General features: G+C 36.6%; 1 protein-coding gene across 1 annotated transcript in view; it reads left to right on the plus strand.

Moving 5' to 3' along the window:
- The first annotated feature begins 1371 nt into the window (after window positions 1–1371).
- LOC126974163 (RRP12-like protein) overlaps window positions 1372–19278 on the plus strand; it is a 35856-nt gene continuing 17949 nt past the window's right edge. The window contains exons 1-9 of the mRNA XM_050821597.1: window positions 1372–1639; window positions 1792–2035; window positions 6336–6462; window positions 7855–8154; window positions 8932–9015; window positions 11192–11344; window positions 12246–12481; window positions 15355–15469; window positions 17430–17594. Of these exons, the coding sequence (XP_050677554.1) occupies window positions 1501–1639; window positions 1792–2035; window positions 6336–6462; window positions 7855–8154; window positions 8932–9015; window positions 11192–11344; window positions 12246–12481; window positions 15355–15469; window positions 17430–17594 (1563 nt within the window). The 5' untranslated portion in view covers window positions 1372–1500. The remainder of the gene's footprint in view (window positions 1640–1791; window positions 2036–6335; window positions 6463–7854; window positions 8155–8931; window positions 9016–11191; window positions 11345–12245; window positions 12482–15354; window positions 15470–17429; window positions 17595–19278) is intronic.

The raw sequence follows: 19278 nt of genomic DNA on the forward strand, positions 1-19278 counted from the left end.
ATTTTTGAGGGAAGCATCTGGCCTCTAAAAGTCAAAACAACTGATTGAGTGGGCACCCACTCGACAATACCTTCAACGATGTTCTTGCGGTTTAAGCGGTGGGCTTTTAAAACCTCGCCACAGCCAATCGGCAGTTCCAGGGATTCAACAAAGTCCCATCCGAGTTATATTAAAAGTCGGAATTACTGCTTTATATTTTGTCAAGAATTTGGTTACTTAGAAAGTCATTAGCTGCTTGAGCATTTGAAAATTCGACACTTACTCTGTTGCGGCCAACACTTTTAACACCGTCTTTTAACTTATTTTGGTGTAGGAAAAGTCCAAACTTCAATGCACGGATAGATGTGCCTGCAGATGGGTCCAAGACTTCTCTGGAAACGTGAACTATAAACGGACCTTTGTCATCTTTACTGTAATCTTTAGGGCCTTCAGCGAACGAAGGATGCGTGTACATAGTTTGTACGGACGCTTTGGGGGGATTTAAACCTGATTTTTTCCCGCTTTCTGTAGCGGGCTCATCGGATTCGACATGCCGCTTACGAGAGGAGGCAGCCTGTCAAGACGTATTTCTAGACCCATCGGGGTCTGGAGGAACCAGAGGGGGTTTCACCTCCATTCCCAACCTAATTTAGTGTAAATTACACCACTACCAATAAACAATAGGTAAAACACAAAAACCGGCCACTTTTCAACAAAAAAAAAACACTCCGAAAAACACCACACGTGTGTCAACCAAAGCCAACACACCGAACACACTCACAAAGAAAGCTTCGAACTAACCCTAGAAACCTTCAACCTGCTATAGATCAACCGTCAACGTCAAGAGATGCGTATGCTCCACCTGTTACCTACATCACTTCAGTTTTAGCTGACGGGTTTAGTAATACATACACCCAATACTATTGCATAAATAAGTTTAAAAAAAGTTTTAATGATTTAAATATCTTATCAAATAATTAAATTTATTAATTGTATTAATTATATACAAATAAATAAAGACTTTTATAATCCATACAATCATCAAGGTCAAGAGCTACATTAATTTAAGCCAACAACATGTTTCCTCATTCATTCTTATATTGACACATTTTTATTTATCAATATTTTGTCGATCTCATAGTGGCAAGCCCTACCTTGTTGGAATAAAAAACATGTGGTCTCTTTCAATCGTACTCCTAGGTGTATTTAATCAGTGTACTAGGTGTACTTAAACAGTGCCACTACAAATGTTCAATTAAATGCGCGCTCTACAGGCTTTATTTAATTTTTCTCCGAGTTTGTAGTTTGTACATCCTCTTTGGCTTTATAATATTATTTCTCTGAGTTTCTAGTTTGTACATCGTCTTTGGAGTTTGCATATTATTGATATTCTTGATGTTCTAAGGAGTAAAGTCCTAACTCCTAACCTGTTTATAAAAACACATGTTGAGTGGTGTTTTGAATTTAAATCTTTTTATTTTTTAAATGGAATTTATCAAGTAAATATTTTGAGCTAGAAAAATGGGTAAATTTTTTCGATCAAATCTAAAGGGTAAATCAAAAGGGAAAAGATGGCAGAAAGGGCAATCATCAAATTCAAATCCCAAAACACAGAAGCACCGAGAAATAGCAAAATCTCGATTCTTTCAAGAAAATCTTGGTAAGAATTTAGGTTTCTAAATTACCGCACAATTACGAAGTATAAATATTAATTTTTAACAACATATTGTTGGAACTTTAAAGACTAGTTTTAACTCTGGATTATGTTATTAAATACATATTTCCATTCTTAAATTTTGTGCATCATCCTAGGAAACTCCGGGTTAACTCAGCAAGCATTGCAGAAGCACGATACAATGACACAATACTCTCATAGAAAAAAGCAGGAAGATGACGCATTAATTTTGATTAAGAAAGAATTTGAGAATATGTCAGTAAACACGGGCGAAGATGATACTGCCACAGACTGCACAGGCTCAGGGAAGTCTGGTACAATCAAGACATTTCAGACATTTGCTTCGGATTGGAGTCAATGTTCAAACATGTCTTTCAGCAAGTAAGTTAGATCCTCTTTAATACTGAAGGACTATGGTTATTATGACTTTGTATGGCCTGAATTTGGAAGATAAAAATGTGCGAAATCTTATAAACAATATTTTTCTAGTAAATTTGTTATATTTCATATTATTATCATTCTCATATATACTTTAGAAGATATTATACTAACAGCAAAAGTAGCAAACACAAAAAATATTTAGTGAGATTATTTAACAATTTAAATGTACCAAAACAATGATTTTATTATTTGCTATATATACAATGTTACTTAAAAATTTTAATATGAGCAATGCTATATACAGGTGGCCCAAAAAAGTTTCCACTCTGTGTGTAGAATGCTGATTTTTTTACTGGTTTATTGTAAGAGGACCTTTGACCCATGCCAGTTTATCATTACATTCTGGGATGGTATTACAACCAACTCACTTTACTGAAATGTTTATCTATACTCAATAGTTGTGGTGCCCCTTCCACAGAAGCCACTAGAAAGAATAGAATAGAATCTATACTCAATGTTTATGAGTGTCTCATTGTTTTTTTTCTGTTTACATTTTTCATATATTACTTTTATATTATTGCTATAAGACCATGCAAAATAAACCATCTTATAAACAAAATAAGTGTCAGAACTTGGTTTGAAAATAGTCGGCCATAAGGGACTTTTGGTTTGTTGGATTTTGGTGCATCTGAAAAATCTAGTGCCCTGGGGCACATGGCAATTTCGGAGGGTTAATTCACTAGGAATTGTAAATTGTAAAGCAAACTAAGAATTGACTGGCTCAGATAATGTTTTGCAACATAAGAAATTATAGTTTTTTTAATGCTATTAATAACTTAAAAAAACAAGGCATTGAAAGCAACTACATAAGAATACTGAGGAAGATATGCAAGGAAAACACAGCATGTATATAGTTAGAAAAGAAAGGTCAACCATTTAGCATACAAAAGGGTTTGAGACAAGGCGGCCCGCTTTCCCCAAAACTTTTCTCGGCAGTTCTTGAAATTATATTCAGAATAGTTTTCTAAATATCTTTTCAATTGTGACGGATTTGGAATCAACATTGATGGAACTGGGCTAACACATTTAAGATTTGCAGATGACATAGTTCTCTTTGTGAAAACCCCACACAAACTGAATGTCATGGCAAATCATCTGGCATTAGAAAGTCATACTATGGGAGTAAAAATGAACATGGAGAAGACGAAAGCTATGACCAATGGACCTAAGAAAGAAACCATCAGAGTTGGCCAATGTGAGGTGGAATATGTCGATGAATATGTCTGTCTATCTAGTACAAATTATTTCACCCAGAGAAAATATAAAAAAAGCAATCAACAGGAGAATAGCAAATAGATGGAAACAATATTGGAGCATTAAAGAAATAATGAAAGTAAAGAACTGCACATATCAATTAAATCTATAGTGTTCAACACATGCATTCTCCCTGTATTGATGTATGGAAGTCATGTATTGATGTATGGAAGTCAAACATGGACCCTTACCAAATTTAACATATGCCAGCACTTAATGGAGCAAAGCATGATGATGAACGGATCAAGAAAAAAGATCGAGTTAGGCTAGAAGATTGAAATTTTGAAGACATACATTGCTTTACAGACGACAGCACGGGCCATGCCATATACGGGGGCCATGCAGGTCTCTCTCGGGAACTCAGGAGAAATTTGTGTCTTATATAGAGTCCTTGCTTGAAGGTCGCGCAATGGGGGTTAAATTGGACAAGGTTCAATAAGACTCCGCGTTATCCAATAAAAAAACCCCATTCGTTGTATCACCACTCTTTGACAACACTTCCCTTACAGCCTTGCCTAGTATCGGAATTCTGCGTCTCGATATCTCGAGCGATTGCCAATTTCGGGGCTATCTGGAGATCAAAGCCAAATTGGCTTCGAAGAAACTGGGCGTCATAAATAGAGCACAGCAATACTTCAAGCCGGCCCACATTCTAGTGCTGTACAAAGCGCAGGTCCGGCCACATATGGAGTATTGCTGTCATCTCTGGTCTGGCGCACCCCAGTATCAGCTCGATCCACTTGACCGCCTGCAACGCAGAGCAGCTTGAATTGTCGGGGACCCGGTGCTCTGTGAACGGCTGGATCACTTGACGTTGTTTAGAGACATCGCTTCCTTGTGTGTAGAGGACACACCGCATTTATCACGGGAAGTGCTGCGAAGAGCTGTTTCACCTGATTCATGCCGCCGAATTCCATCTTCGTATGACACGCCACAAGTTAGGATATCATCCCCACCATCTGGTCCTCCACAGTGCGGTTTTCAAGGAGTTTTCTTCCATGTACTACAAAGCTGTGGAATGAACTTCCTTGTGCGGTGTTTCGGGGACGATACGAAATGGGTACCTTCAAAAAAAGCGCGTACACCTTCCTTCAAGGCCGGCAACGCTCCTGTGATTCCTCTAGTGTTGCAAGAAAATGTGGGCGGCGGTCTTCATTTAACAACAGATGACCCGTACGCTCGTTTGTCCTCCTTTTCCATATATATAAAAAAAAGAAGACATCAAGAAAAGCACAAAGGTTCGAGACATAGGAACAAATATCAGGAAACTGAAATGGAAATGGGCTGGGCATATGAGTAGAGGGAAGGAGAAATGGAACAAAAAGGTCACAGAATGGTGTCCTAGGAAGACATAAGAAACAGGGGAAGACCCCGCCAAATGAGGGAAGACGACCTTGCCAAATTTGCAGGAGTGACCTGGAGCCGGGTTGCCAAGGACAAAGAAGTGGAAAAGGTTGGGGGGGCCTATGCCAATTGGCAAACAGCTGAAGACTACCTGGATTTTATATAAGTTAGATATAAGAAATTGTATTGTTTGTTTTTAATTGAATACAATTTCTGAGTATTGTTGAGCTTTTTTGATAGATTTGATAGATTTTTGAAGTTACACATCTTTTGGCGCGATGGAGAAAAATGATGAGAGTGAATTTTTACGATGCGCGCGCACACCGACACCTGATTTCTACATCGTGAAGTTAGTTCTAGGTGGCATGAAAAATCGATAACTATGTTCAAGTTGTATATTCTAGTATTTTTATATTTAGAACACGTGTTTCGTAACAGTACAATTAAGCAGTGTGAATAAAAAAATATTATTTTGGTGTTTTTATTAAATCAATTTCATATACGACAGTGATAGTATTTACTAATAATTTATTAGTACGAGTATATCTATATATACTTATTGAATATTAGTGATAAAACTTTTTGAATAAACTGTTTTGAGTGCTTTTTTATATTTGAGGTTAATTGTCGGTATGTATAATTGATTTACATCGTTAATTAAAAAAAATTACATTATTAAAAAAAAATTTTTCGTTTTGTTTTATTTCTGGTATATTAAGAAATTTTATGTATAAATAAAAAAAATAATTAATTTTTTTATCGCAACTGCTTCGTGCTCGATTCCTAGTTCTTCAGCATCATAACTACTGATATGGTTATTCTTATTGTAATAAAAAAATTAAATTAATTGAATAACTTCATTAGACTCATCCATTTTAATCGTAAGAAAAACAAATGAAAAATAACTGATAACAACAACACTTATTTCTATTTTTTAAATGTAACTTTTCAATTAATATCATCAAGACCTAAGACATATTATCTAAAAAAGACTTTTTCACAAACCTATATATTAACTAAACGTTATGATATAGTTCTGCTGGTGTAAAGACAAGTTGTCTCAAGGACGAGAAAAGGCTAGATCGGTGGTCTGCCCCAAATGATCTTATGTAATAAAATTTATCAAAACAGAGCTGTTTCCTAGAATTTAATCAGTTGGTTAGAGCACCGGCACTGAACGCCGGAGGTCGTGGGGTCGAATCCCGCATATTTCATAAAATTTTGTTTTTCAAATTTTATTTGTGTATTAATCCTAGAAGTGAGAGTTATCACTTTAAAAACATAACAAATTCTTTAGATTTACAAGAGCGACATCTCAAGTCAATTTTCTAATATGCAAATATTGGGGTTGAGCAGGTTATCAACTGTAAAGTAGATCCTGTAGATGAAGCCACAACCTGAGAGTTGAACAAAGTAAACAGAATTTTATAACGAGGCGGTACTCGAACGGTTAGCTCAGTTGGTTAGAGCACCGGCACGGAACGCCGGAGGTCGTGGGTTCGAATCCCGCATCGTTCTTAATATTTTGTTTTTCAAATTTTATTTGTGTGTTTCCTAGAATGTCAATATATTTATTTCTTGTATAATTTATAAAATTGAATGATCTGAGTCTATCACTTATGACACAATTTACAATTTCCAGACTATTTTCACGATTTGATTCAAATAATGCATTGCACAAGGAGATGCTAGCAGTGCTGGCTGCCGTAACAGAAGTCATAAAGGAACAGGGTGGCAAAGAGACTACAAGTGAATATTTTGTCGCCTTGGTAAGTCATTCCATCTGTTACTTTCCAAAAATAGATTCAAATTACGGACAATTTTTTTATTCAATTGATTTTAATTGATATTAAGATTGATTCTAAAGAATTATATGGTTTTCTCATGGATGCTACTGTCAGAATTAAACCACACCAGCAGAAAGTACCAGCTTTCTAATAAAAAAAAGAAGCATCAAAATCTGTTCACCCAGTCGAACGTTCTGAGGTAACAAACATAAAAATTACAGTTGACTTAGAACCTTCTCCTTTTTTGGAGTCGGTTATAAAGTTCTTGAGAGAGGGACAGCAAAGTGTCCCTATAAGAGCAGAAACCATTTTTTCTTATGCAGTTACAGCTGTGGCGGTACCACCATAAAGGCCGAAAAGACCGGCTTGCGCTAGTAAATCAATTACTAAAAATAAAAAAAGACGTGGTGTCGTGGGACACCAGGTAGGAACGAAGTTCCTTCGGCTAATGTAGAATCGACACAATTTGTAAAAAAAAAATCGTGTTCAATTTTATGTAGGTTTTCTTGATTTTTCTCTTAAATTTTGCTGATTAGTTTTTATTTAGGTACAGGAAAGTATTTAGGAAATAATAAATTACGTCGTAAAATAAAAAATAAATCGTAATCCAAATTATCAATTAAAATAACAACATATGTCTCTTTATTTTTGTTTGACAACATAAAATTACAAAGAAATAGAAATAATTACAAAAGTCGCGCCTGCGCACGTCTCATTTAACGGTTTTATTCCACGGACTTTTCTTACGGTTTTACTACCACATTTTTTTCAGTTCGGTCCCGCAGCAATATCCCTATCTCCTCCAAGCCTGCCGTAAGGAACTTCGTTCCAATATATAATTCATACATTGACAAAATGTTATTTTTGAAATGCATATTATTTTTTATTATATTATTTTTGTTATTATTATATTCTAAGTCTATGGTGGACACGAGCACTAGCGATCGGGACTCGGGACTATTTCGGCGGAAGCGGAAACCTTGCCTATAGCGTATTGAGCCGTCTCTTTTTAGTTAGTTGGCTTCTTATACGGCTTGCGTTTTGCTATCATTTCCTATACAGATTTAAATGAATATATACGATAAAAGCTATAACTTTAGTAGTGTTATTTTTAGTTTAATCATTAATGAATGATGTGTTTTGAGGAAATTGAATGATGTTTCTTAAGACATTATTGAGTGGTCGGTGTTCACTTATGATACTACATGATACTCTTAAGTATATAATATAACACCTACAAAGAATCTTCTGTCTAGAATTATTTTAATAATTTATCTAAAAGTAGAACTTAAACAAACATTAGTGCTGCATTTATTTTATTGGTAAAAAACTTCCAGTGCTAGCTAACCCTAAAAACTGACTCCTTTTTTTCAGACACAGACCTTGAAATCGTCCGAGGGTGAAGAGAGTCTCGCACCAACATTATCCCTCCTGACGATGTGTATTCAATCAGTTAAAATGGCCGTGCTACGGAAGCAGTTCTCAGACACCGCAGCCGTTTTAATGGATATATTAGAGAAGAATTCTCAGTCAGAGAATGGTTCTATGTTGAGGAGCGCTATCGGCTGTCTGTCAGTTCTGCTGAGAGCACAGGAATATGCTGTTTGGGGTGCTTCATCAACTATGAAAGTGCTGTCTTCTGTGCTTGCTTTCACGTTGCATGTGAAGCCAAGGGTATTACAACTTAACTAAGATGATTCACCGCTTACATGATAGATACTACTGGATTCATGCCAACATAATAATGACAAATTGTCGTTTCGGACTATTATTATTTTCGAGCAATCGTCTTAAAATTTAAGCGCTTGATTCACATAATGTTTGTACCATATATATCACCGTTGCGGCTGCGCGGAGTCCTATTGTCGTTGTTGAATACAAAATATAGGTTTACTGGATATTTCCTCTTTAAACGTTCAAAATTCTTAAATATATTTATGAGATGGAAAAATGGTATTTCTATAATTAAGAATTATAAAATTTATATGCTAATATCCTCAAGATATATTTTTTAGACATCATTCCGAATCGAAAGAACTATCGCTCACACTTTTAGTACCTTAACTTGTTGACTAGCTCGTAAGTGTATGGAGTGTAACTTGTTGCCAAATACTAAATGATGTCAGGAGTGTGCAATGGTTTTCTAGTAAGGTAGACACTGTGGATCCAACTAGTCGTAGTTGAGCTTCGGTGTACGAAAAGATTGCTCACCGTAGGCATTTAGTATCTAGCATAAGGAAAAATTTTTATGAGTGGCTGTTAAATAGAAGTTTGGTTATAAATAACAGGATCAAATTAAACTAAAAAGTTAATTACTTTAACATTAGTGCTATATTTATGTAGTTTTATAACGGACTAGGAACTGCCTAATTGCCTATATGATATGCACGCCCCTGAATTATGTGCACATTTGTTTAACACTTACTTTTTTCGCTTTCAAATGTGTTTTAGGTCCGGAAATTGGCTCAACACGCAATAGTGGCGATACTTAGGGGGAGTTGTTTTATGATACTGATAGAAGAAGACAAAATTAAGGTACACAGCTTCATTGTTACTCGTCAACTTTAGTCGTCTACAGTCGAAGGAGGCGATACCTGCACTATCGCCCAAACTGACACGTAGACTTATCAGCCTCAACAGACATGACATCCGTATAATGGTGGGCACCATAACGGGTCACACATCACTAAACAAACACCTCTTCACAATCGGCGTAACGGACAGTCCTAAGTGCAGAGGCTGTCTGGCCGAAGACGAAACGGTCACTCACGTAATCCTGGAATGTGCGGGGGTGGCCAACAAACGGGCAAAAACCTTAACCAATACGAGGTCGCTCCAGGAAGTCTGCGAACACCCCAGGAATGTTCTGAACTTCTGGAAGGAGCTGGGCTGGTTGGAGTAACTGGCCATTACTGCACGCAAAATGGACCCATGTTAGTGGTCTAATTGCGGAAACAGGAGCCCCTATACCATACCATACCCATTCATTGTTACTCTAGCTGCTAGCATTACAGTGAACAAATTACCAAGAACGAAGGATAGTGTTCTTTGGTCAGTGTGAGATGGGGTCTCCATTTGTGTCTGTGGAGTGTGGTCCGGTGTGACTTAAGGTCCGATTATTGTTTGGAACTGTATTTGTTTATATCACCACAAATTTGCCATCACTGTTTATCTTGGACAACCACATAATGACTCAGTGTCGCTAATTCTTGCAATCTCAAAACCTTCTTTGAGCACTGCGACCACTTGGACCACATCGAGACGGTGACACCGGTCTTGTTATTGCTGACGGGTACAAATTTCGCCAGAGCGCTACTGTTAATACACCCAGTACACGGGGGAGCAAATTTTTTTCTCATGCACCTCTAGCATACAGATACCCCCGGGCTAGCACTCTCTGTAACGTTGTTAATAAAGAACACGGTATACCCGTGATAATTGCTAAAGCCAATCTGGACAATTATTGCGAACTGTCTATGAATGTGCGTAGATCAAAGTCAAAATCTTTTTATTGCAAAATGGTGGTCCAATATAGAGATAGACAATATGTGACGCCCCGCAAGGGCACGGCAACATTTTCTACTAAATAATATTAGGGTGGATGTTTCACAGTTAATTCAACTATTATCATTATTAATTGTATTTATTTCTATGGTATTACCATATCGATATTATAACTAGTTCTGACAATAAGTATAGTTTAAAAAATTCAGTTACATCATAGAAGCATTGTTTAAGTATCTTTTAATTAAAGAAGGCTTCTCTTAACGCGTGTGATTTACTTGAAAAAATTACAAGATGTAAAATATTATTTTTAAAAAAAGTTAAGTAATCGAAAATTTTAAGCAACCAATTTGTGTACTCTAATGTGACACGTTATTTTTATTACTTTTAGCAATGTACCTTGATAAAGAATGAATTTCTTTTTTGCTGGAGGCTAATTTTAAGAGAATAGTTTATCGATGTTTTTTTCTAAAACGTGTTTTCGATACATCAGATTTTTTCGAAGATTAAAATTTATTTTTCTCACTGCTTCAAACTGATTAGATTTGACAAAAAAAATTTGAAAGAAGCCTATTTGGCTGTTGTCCGCTTTTTAAGAATTTGACTCTCATCGGGCCACTACTATCATGAGCTACGTCGTCCTTCTGACAGACACACACACACACACACACACACAAAGTACGGCTTGGTAGCCACCATTTTATGTACATAGGAGGACCCACGGGTCTTACGAATTAATAAAATCCATATTATATTGATAAATTAATTAGTAAAATGGTTAAAATGTAATGCATTGTTATTTGATACTGATATAATTCTAGGACTTAAAATATAAAAATTACGTGACACGTTGTTTGTCCGCGATGGACTCCTAAACTAATGAGCGGATTTCAATGGGGATTACTTCATGGAGTGCAGTTTGGTCCAACTTGAGAGCTAGTATAATATTTATTTCGATTTTCTATGAGGGAAGTTAATGACGCACGGTTTGACAGTTCTGCTGTGAAACAATTTCATTATAACAACATACAGGGAGCATATTTTACGAAATAATTCTTGATGTTATGAAATATTATTGACAAATTCATAAAAAACATTATTAAATTTATTATATATAGAACAACGTCTGTCGGGTCAGCTAGTAATATTATAATTAATCATGGTGAATCTTGTCATGGGATTTACACACGTCTATTGATTGTTTTAGGTTCCAAAACTACACCCCGGCTCGAATCTTGTGGCAGAGTTTTGCTTAACAGAGCTGAAGCCAGAAGCACTGTTGTCTGGACATAAAACTGTGTTACATATACTGACAATGCTACGGGATGTCTTGCCGTTGTTTAGCAGGGATTATATCAAGGTATGTTTGTGATCCGTCCTCCAGTTTATATTTCAGTGTCGGTATGTCGCTTCCGCGTCGGTACCGCATGCCATTTTAAACTGAAAAAATTTTTATCACCTTGAATATAGTGTTGAAGTCCACATCTATGAAGCTGCTAACTATGATATTAAATATAATGATAGTGCTTGTCTGTTATAGTGTTTTTCTTTTTAATTTTTGTTTTTTTTTATGGAATAGGAGGACAAACGAGGTCACCTGTTGTTAAGTGATCACCGCCGCCCACAATCTCTTGCAACACCAGAGGAATCACAGGAGCGTTGCCGGCCTTTAAGGAAGGTGTACGCGCTTTTTTTGAAGTTACCCATGTCGTATCGTCCCGGAAACACCGCACAAGAAAGCTCATTCCACAGCTTTGTAGTACGTGGAAGAAAGCTCCTTGAAAACCGCACTGTGGAGGACCGCCACACATCCAGATGGTGGGGATGATATCCTAACTTGTGGCGTGTCGTGCGAAGGTGAAATTCGGCGGCAGGAATCAGGTTAAACAGCTCTTCGGAACACTCCCCGTGATAAATGCGGTAGAAGACACACAATGAAGCGACTTTTCTACGCAACGTCAAGTGATCCAGCCGTTTGTTTTGTTGTGATTACTTTTTTATTGTGACATTATTATTTTAGTACGGTAACCCTATATATATATATGTATAACCTTTAAGTTGTTTGGTTACCAGCACCTGGGGTTCTCCGGAAGACCAGCGCTGATCATATCACCTGTGGGTATGATCAGTATTTTGCTGAGGTGAACTCCATTTCTGCATGTTCATGTAAATTAATAAATAAGTCCGCTTGTATAGTATAAGCTCCAGAAAAAATGATTTTTTTTCTGTTTTCTGAAGTCTTAACTGGATATTTGTTTTAGACAATTTGCGAAGCTATTCTGTCACTGATGACACACAATAATGTGTACATTAAAACCTGCTGCCTGCACACTCTCCACGCGTTATTCTCGGCTCCCAAAGAATTTACCAACCTGACAGCGTCACTGGCCGTCCAGATGAGCCGGGCACTGGTAGCAGCCCGTCCTCCCCACAACGATACGGGCCAGGTGCTGGCGTGGTCTGCGGTGCTTCAACAGGCATACAGCTGTCTCGCCACGTGAGTACATTGTGTTATATTTACAGATAAGCTTCATGTTCCCATATTTCCCATGTTTACAAATATCAGAGTCAATGACATATTACTGCGTGGGTCAGAGACAGACTGGCAAAAACTTCAGCATTTTTTTCATGAAGTCGAGAAAAAGAGTGCGTCAGAGAAGCGGTGCTGGCTTCGTTCGCATCGTGTGAGAGAATGATCTAAGCTTGAAGATCTCTGCAAGCATCTGATACCACAAAGTGGTCGCACAAGGCAAGAGTTTTTTTACGAATCGCCTCGTCTGTAGAATGCCAGGCGTCGAGTTGTTACATCTTGTATGTTAGAGTGATGTGTGGTGGTGACACATGACTTAGTGACAGCAGGGATGACGCTGTCGGGCAAACTGTTGTGTTAGACCAGCTACGTTGTTAGTTCCAGTGTGCCCGGATGTGGTTTACTCATTTGTCATACATAAGTGAATTTGCTAGAAGCTGCCATAATCATAATGCTAACACCAGGAACAAACAAACTTATTATGCCTGCTACTCGCCTAAGTCTACATATTAAGTCTTGTGGGGCGATGTATAGGCTTTTACAACATCACAGAAAATGTTCAAAACAAATGTATTACGAAATTCAAATTCACGTTTGTTAAAAAATTTAACAAAAAACATCCTGCTTCAAGAATAAATTGCAAATCAATAGATATTCTAGTTACGATTATTATTATTTGGTAATCGGTGTCCTCCCGTCGCGGCCCCGATCTTGCCTCTTCACGTCGCGCGTGCGACATAAGCACATCTCACTTATAACTATGCATTTAGTTACAAACCTACCTTGGTTCGCCGGTGTCCGACTCCAAAAATAACAATAATTGTAACTAGAATGAGATTAATTAATTAGATTGTATGAAAATACGCAATTCATTTTTACACTTTTTAGTGCATATTATATCTATTGTTTTGAAATAGTTTTTTAAGCTATTGCATAGCTTCTATCGCGGGCCTTGAGCGTGGGGACCAGGAATCCAGAAATTCCGTAACGAAAATAACCTAACACCCCCCACTAGAAGTATATAGATATTTCGCCATGGTCGTTACAGTTGCGGTGGAACAGCGGTTATCACTTATGCTTTTTGTGCAGAAGGTCTCAGGTTCGAGCCTGGGGTACGTCTTGATTTTTTTTAATTTCTTTATTTTTTATCACGTTTTTTTAATTTTTATTACATTTTATTACAAGCATTTTTATTTAGTTTCACCTGTCCCGTTGTCTGTCTGTAATCAAATCTTGCAAGTTAAATTTTACTCACTTTTACCACTTACACCCGTTTGCTTTTTTTAAATTAATTTTATCAAAAATAACCTCAATATTATTACTTTTTTATTTTCATTGTTGTTTTTGAAATATTAATAATATGAAAATGTGTTAGTCGACAGTTGTGGTCCATTCAATGGGAAACGAGTGCCATCTTGTGTTAAAATATAAAACTACGATAAATAAATTTATAAGTTTCTTTTAAATTTTTTTGGATCACTTAGTGTATCCAAAAAATAATCCGAGCAACTGGAGTACACTGAAAAAGGGTCGAAAATACTTGGTACAAATGGTAATAAATTTCCACTTATTTTGGCTGGCGATTTCAACATCAACTTTGCTGATAAAATATCAGAGCGGTTGACAACTTTTCTTTCGAAAATATTGAATTTGAAAATGAATATGATCCACAAGAATCCATAACAAAATATGGGACCACCATTGACGCGGTATTTTTCAGATATTTAGAAGATATCAAGTCTGAAATTTATGTTTCTTATTTCAGTTACCATAAACCTATAGTTTCAATCAAAAATATTCCTGAATAACCTACATGTATTGTAAGATAATAAAAATATTTTGAACAATATTAACTTCTCATTTATTTTATAAAAGAAAAAAGATTGTTTTCTTATCGTTCACCACGCTCAAAAAGTGTAACTTGAATTAATATCAAAGAAAAAAAAAATAATTATAATTGCATAAGTTGATAAAAAATGCTATGCAATAGCTTTATCGCGGCAGTCCCCGAGTGCCACACGTCTTTTTTTTTTATCGGTGATTTTTTGCGATTTAGGAATCTGAAGTACACTGACACACACACATACTCCCGCCTTTTTCCCGTTGGAGTAGGCAGAGACAATATAGTGCCACTTGCTTCTATGCTTAAGAACCTCACGCGCTTCCTCTGCTTCCGCCGGTTCCGGGTGCTTCGGACCTTTCGTTTTCTCAAAACGTCCCCAATTTGGTAGACGATATTCTACGAAGTCTCCCGAGACTGACTTGCCCACACACACTTGCCTTATTTGATCAGTCATTCTTTCTTCCCGTTCACGAGCATGATGCATGGGCCAGCCATCACCTCCCTAGACCTATTTTAGGGAAGGGGACGACCCGTCCTATGTTGCCGCCACAAGTAGTGACATTTGAGCAAGCATGACGATGCCTGTCACGAGAACTCAACCAAACCACAAAAAAGAAGCTTAATCTACATTTTATGCAATACTCACCAAAGCGCCCAGATGTGCTAAAATACTGCAATCACAAAAAGAAAGTTATTTGCCAGTTTTTCTTATAGTATTAGTTACTTTACACCTTTGCCTTTAAAATAAGACCAACATTGAACCCCTACAGAACGTATAAATTAAACCGCCGTTATTTTACAAATTAAGGTAAATTTTGCTAAGATAAAAATTTAAATAGCTGCCATACTGGTTGGGTTTTGGAATTTCCCTCTATATGCGGTATTTTCGTCTATGAAATAGTTTATAGTTACTACTCCTAAAGTTTTATTACTACACGCCGGGACACATTGTATAATATCCATGTTTCATCATATGTTATCATATGTTTCTTACCAGACTTGACCTGAACCTGTGCCTGCCGAGCCTGCCCCACTTCGTGAACATCTGTGTCTCCGAGCTGTGGCTCTCCGACGTCGCTGATGTCAACTCTGCATCCACCAACGCTTTGAAAGTGAGTTTTGAATACATTTCTGTGGAACAGGTGGACAAACCGGCGTCCTACCATCGAGTTGTGTTGTTGTATCTTCCATATAATATCGTCTTGGAGTACATTCATTATTTGTAACAAAGAAAAGCAATGGTGTCGTTAGAAACTCGAGATGCTCCGGGTGGTGCAAAACCTGTGAGGAACGAGTCGTTCACCTTGTGATGACGGGTTCTTGTGATTGACATACAAATGAAACATTGGCGAATACAATATACCGATATGGTAGGCTTACAGCCGATTCTTACTGTACGTGACCTCTAGTTTAATATTTATTTATAATATTAAGAGCGCCTTTCCCGGTCCTGCCTATCGTGTTGACGATATTCTCAACATTCTCGAAAGCATATTATGTCATCCAACACATACCGCCTATTGACGACAAGCAAGAGAAAGCGATAACATTGAACGAAAAATAGTGTGCAGAAATTCCATACAACTTCTTCCAGCAAATACCTGTTTTCGAGTAATCCTTACAAATTTGTGAAATAAATGATTATCATAGAAATAATCTCCATTACATGCGTGAGGTGACTGCATAACACACGGTGAGGTTTCTTTACTTTTACAATTAATGAGTACTTTATGAACGGCCAATGTTCAGGTCAAATTTGTGAAAGAAAACAGATATATGTAGGGTTATTATGCTGAATTTGTTTCTTAATTGGTTTGGTATTTTCTTAGTTAAAGTTCAAGTTCTTAATTAAATTTGGTATTTTCTGCTTCGATAGAAACAGATACAATATACAAGATACTTATCAGTATTAAGTTAGTTAGTTAGGACCATTATAATTATTTAGCTAAGCTTAAAAGCCAATTTGTGACCATTTAATCGACTTCGATATTTGGTGCAGGTTTCAGCTATTTTTAATGGAAGAGCAGGACAACCGAGCATTCGGGTCACCTGATGGTAAGTGATCACCGCGGCCCATACTCTCTTGTACACCAGAGGACATAATATCTTGACACCGTAGCAAGGAAAAGCCATAGTGCTAGTACTCCTTGATTATTACCAGGCATTCGACACTGTTGATATTTTATTGTTACCTTCCAAGCTGACGTACTACATCTTAAGCCCGAAGACTACAATGGTTCAGTAGCTATTTAAATAAAAGAACACTAATAGTTACTGTTACTATTTATGATGGTAGTAATAAATTATCTAGACGTATACCTATCGACAAAGGTATACCCCAGGGATCAATCCTGGGACCTCAGCTTTTTAATTTGTACAATGCAGATATTATAACCTGTAATATAAAAATAACAATTGTCTTATGTATGCTAGCGATACGCAATTATATATATCATTCAATCCCAAGGATACTTCACAAGCAATTAATCTGAATTCTGACCTGACTCGTATTTGTACTTGGTCAGATCGTAATTCTTTACTTATTAATCCTTCCAAAACAAAATTTTTGATCCTTGGCAGCCCAATATCTGTGAGAACGACGACGAGCAGTATCATCTGAAGGCGAAGATCAATAATTCATCAATAGTTATAATTGATCAATAATCATTTAAGTATTCGTTCTTAATAAGATTTAATATAAATATATTTTAGAACACTACACCTACATGCAATTTTTTTTTTACAATGGGGAAGACTACAATAATTACTGTCGACTCCAAATGTCACGAAGAGCCTCTAAAAACTTAGTACTGAGTCAGCTCAATTTAGCAATTAATAACCGCCGTAGAGTTTCTTTACTTGTTTCATATTATTATTATTTTAAATATTATATTGCAGTTTTTTTATTCTCTTTAAGTACGTACAATTTTTTTCTTCTCTAATGTAATTTAGTATTTTAAGATGAAATTTATAGATAAAATTAGTGTGTGGCGTTATAATTATTGCTAATAAAGACTTTTCTATGTTATTCTATTCTAAAATTATATATAAATTGAAATGATTTCACCACAGGCCGTTCTGTTAGACTGCGTGAAGCCCGCAGTAGAATCGGACGAAACCATCACGAAGCACAAAGCACATATCGACAACATATTTAAAATGATCAGCACCGGACTCGACAATCCTTTCAACCAGGCCATCAAGCATGTTGTGCTCACAGTCGCGGTTTGTTTCGAGGTGTGTTTACTATTAATGTTAGCAATTTGTTATGTTTTAAAGTGATAATCCCCTTCTGGGATTAATTACACAAATAAAACTGAAAACAAAATTTTATGAACGATGCGGGACTCGAACCCGCGACCTCTCGCGTTCCGTGCGAGCGCTCTTTCCAACTGAGCCAACCGTTCGAGTAACGTATCGTTTATAAAATCTTTTATGCTTTATGTCATACGACTCAGCATCACTTTATTGCAAGAAACCCAGGTTTTGTGACAGTTTATGATGCCTGACCGACTTTTAACCACGACCTTTTTTTGACATTCTTGTCGTACCTGATCAACTTTTATTGGTTATGAATATATCAAATGAGTACACTCTTCATTAGATTACTTCCAGTATGCTCGTGTGGCGCCCAAATATCTTTATTTGTAGCGTTTTAAAATGGATGAAAACTGGTTTGTGGTTAATCACCAATTCTTTAGCTATGGCATAACTACAAATATGGTAATCTTGTTCCACTTTTTCAAAAATGGCGTCCATAACATAAGCAGTGCGTGGTGCTTATCAAAATTCCCGGATTAAAACGCTTAAACCAACTTTGTGCTACTCTTACACAGGACAGTTAGGACATTTTTTTTTTCGCAATTTGCGTCTTCCTTTTTGTGACCCAAGTTTAAAATATGTATATCGAATTTCTTCATTATATTAAATATTAAGATAAAATAAGAACAAATAAAAAATAGCTGGAAACAACATTTCACTAATGTAATGAATGTCTTTTCGACATTCAACTATTGTTTTGTGCTTGTTAGTCAGTCTTGTACCGTGCGTGCCTATTGGCACGTTCGTTTTCTCAATAAATAATCTATATCATCAAGATAGTAAATCTTGTGGGATAATTCTTTTTAGTCTCCAGTGCAAAGCTGGGTCTCTCATCGATTTTTGTGCAAGTATATTTATTGGATTCTTTCTTATTGACACGAGAGTGGGTCAGGGATTGGAAATAATACTCCGCTTATAGGAACGAGTCTTTATTTGGGGTTCACTTTTTCTGAACTTGCACTTCGCCGGTCTGCCGCTGTTCCTCTTGTGGGTGGCGGTACCTTCAACGCGTCACACCAGGCCGAACACTAAGTCTCTTCTTCTTCTTCTTCACCTGGATCACTTTCCACTTTTCACTACTTCTTTTCTTCTTCTTCCTTTACACTTTCAGAATATTCTTTTAACTATTGTTATCCTGCTTACACATTTTCCATCCTCTTTACTCTATTCGATTTGATCTTGAACTTACTAGAAATTTCCACTAACTTAACAAAACCCAAAAAATTTCATACACTAGTAGGTGTATCGAACCCGGGTCTACAGCGTCTAAAGTAAACACTTTTCCGCTAAGCTACGAGTATTGCTGACGGGGCTGTTGAAATTAACAATGTCTTGAAGTTTGATAACTCTCGTCATTTACGTCGCTGCACGATATGAAGTTTGATAACTCTCGTCATATACGTCGAAGCGTTATACATTATTTTTTCACTTTATGTTTTTATTCATCTACAACAGAAGAAGGTTGAGTGTTATTGTGCACTACCTTAATGATTCTGTCTTGTTTGGGTTTATATGTATAGAATTCGGCATTTCAAAATTTCTAACTGTTTTACTATACCTCTGTACGCATTTGATGTTTTTGATTGTATTTTAACTTGGT

Source organism: Leptidea sinapis, chromosome 31 (genome assembly GCF_905404315.1).
Source record: "Leptidea sinapis chromosome 31, ilLepSina1.1, whole genome shotgun sequence".
NCBI classification, from domain to species: Eukaryota; Metazoa; Arthropoda; class Insecta; order Lepidoptera; family Pieridae; genus Leptidea; species Leptidea sinapis.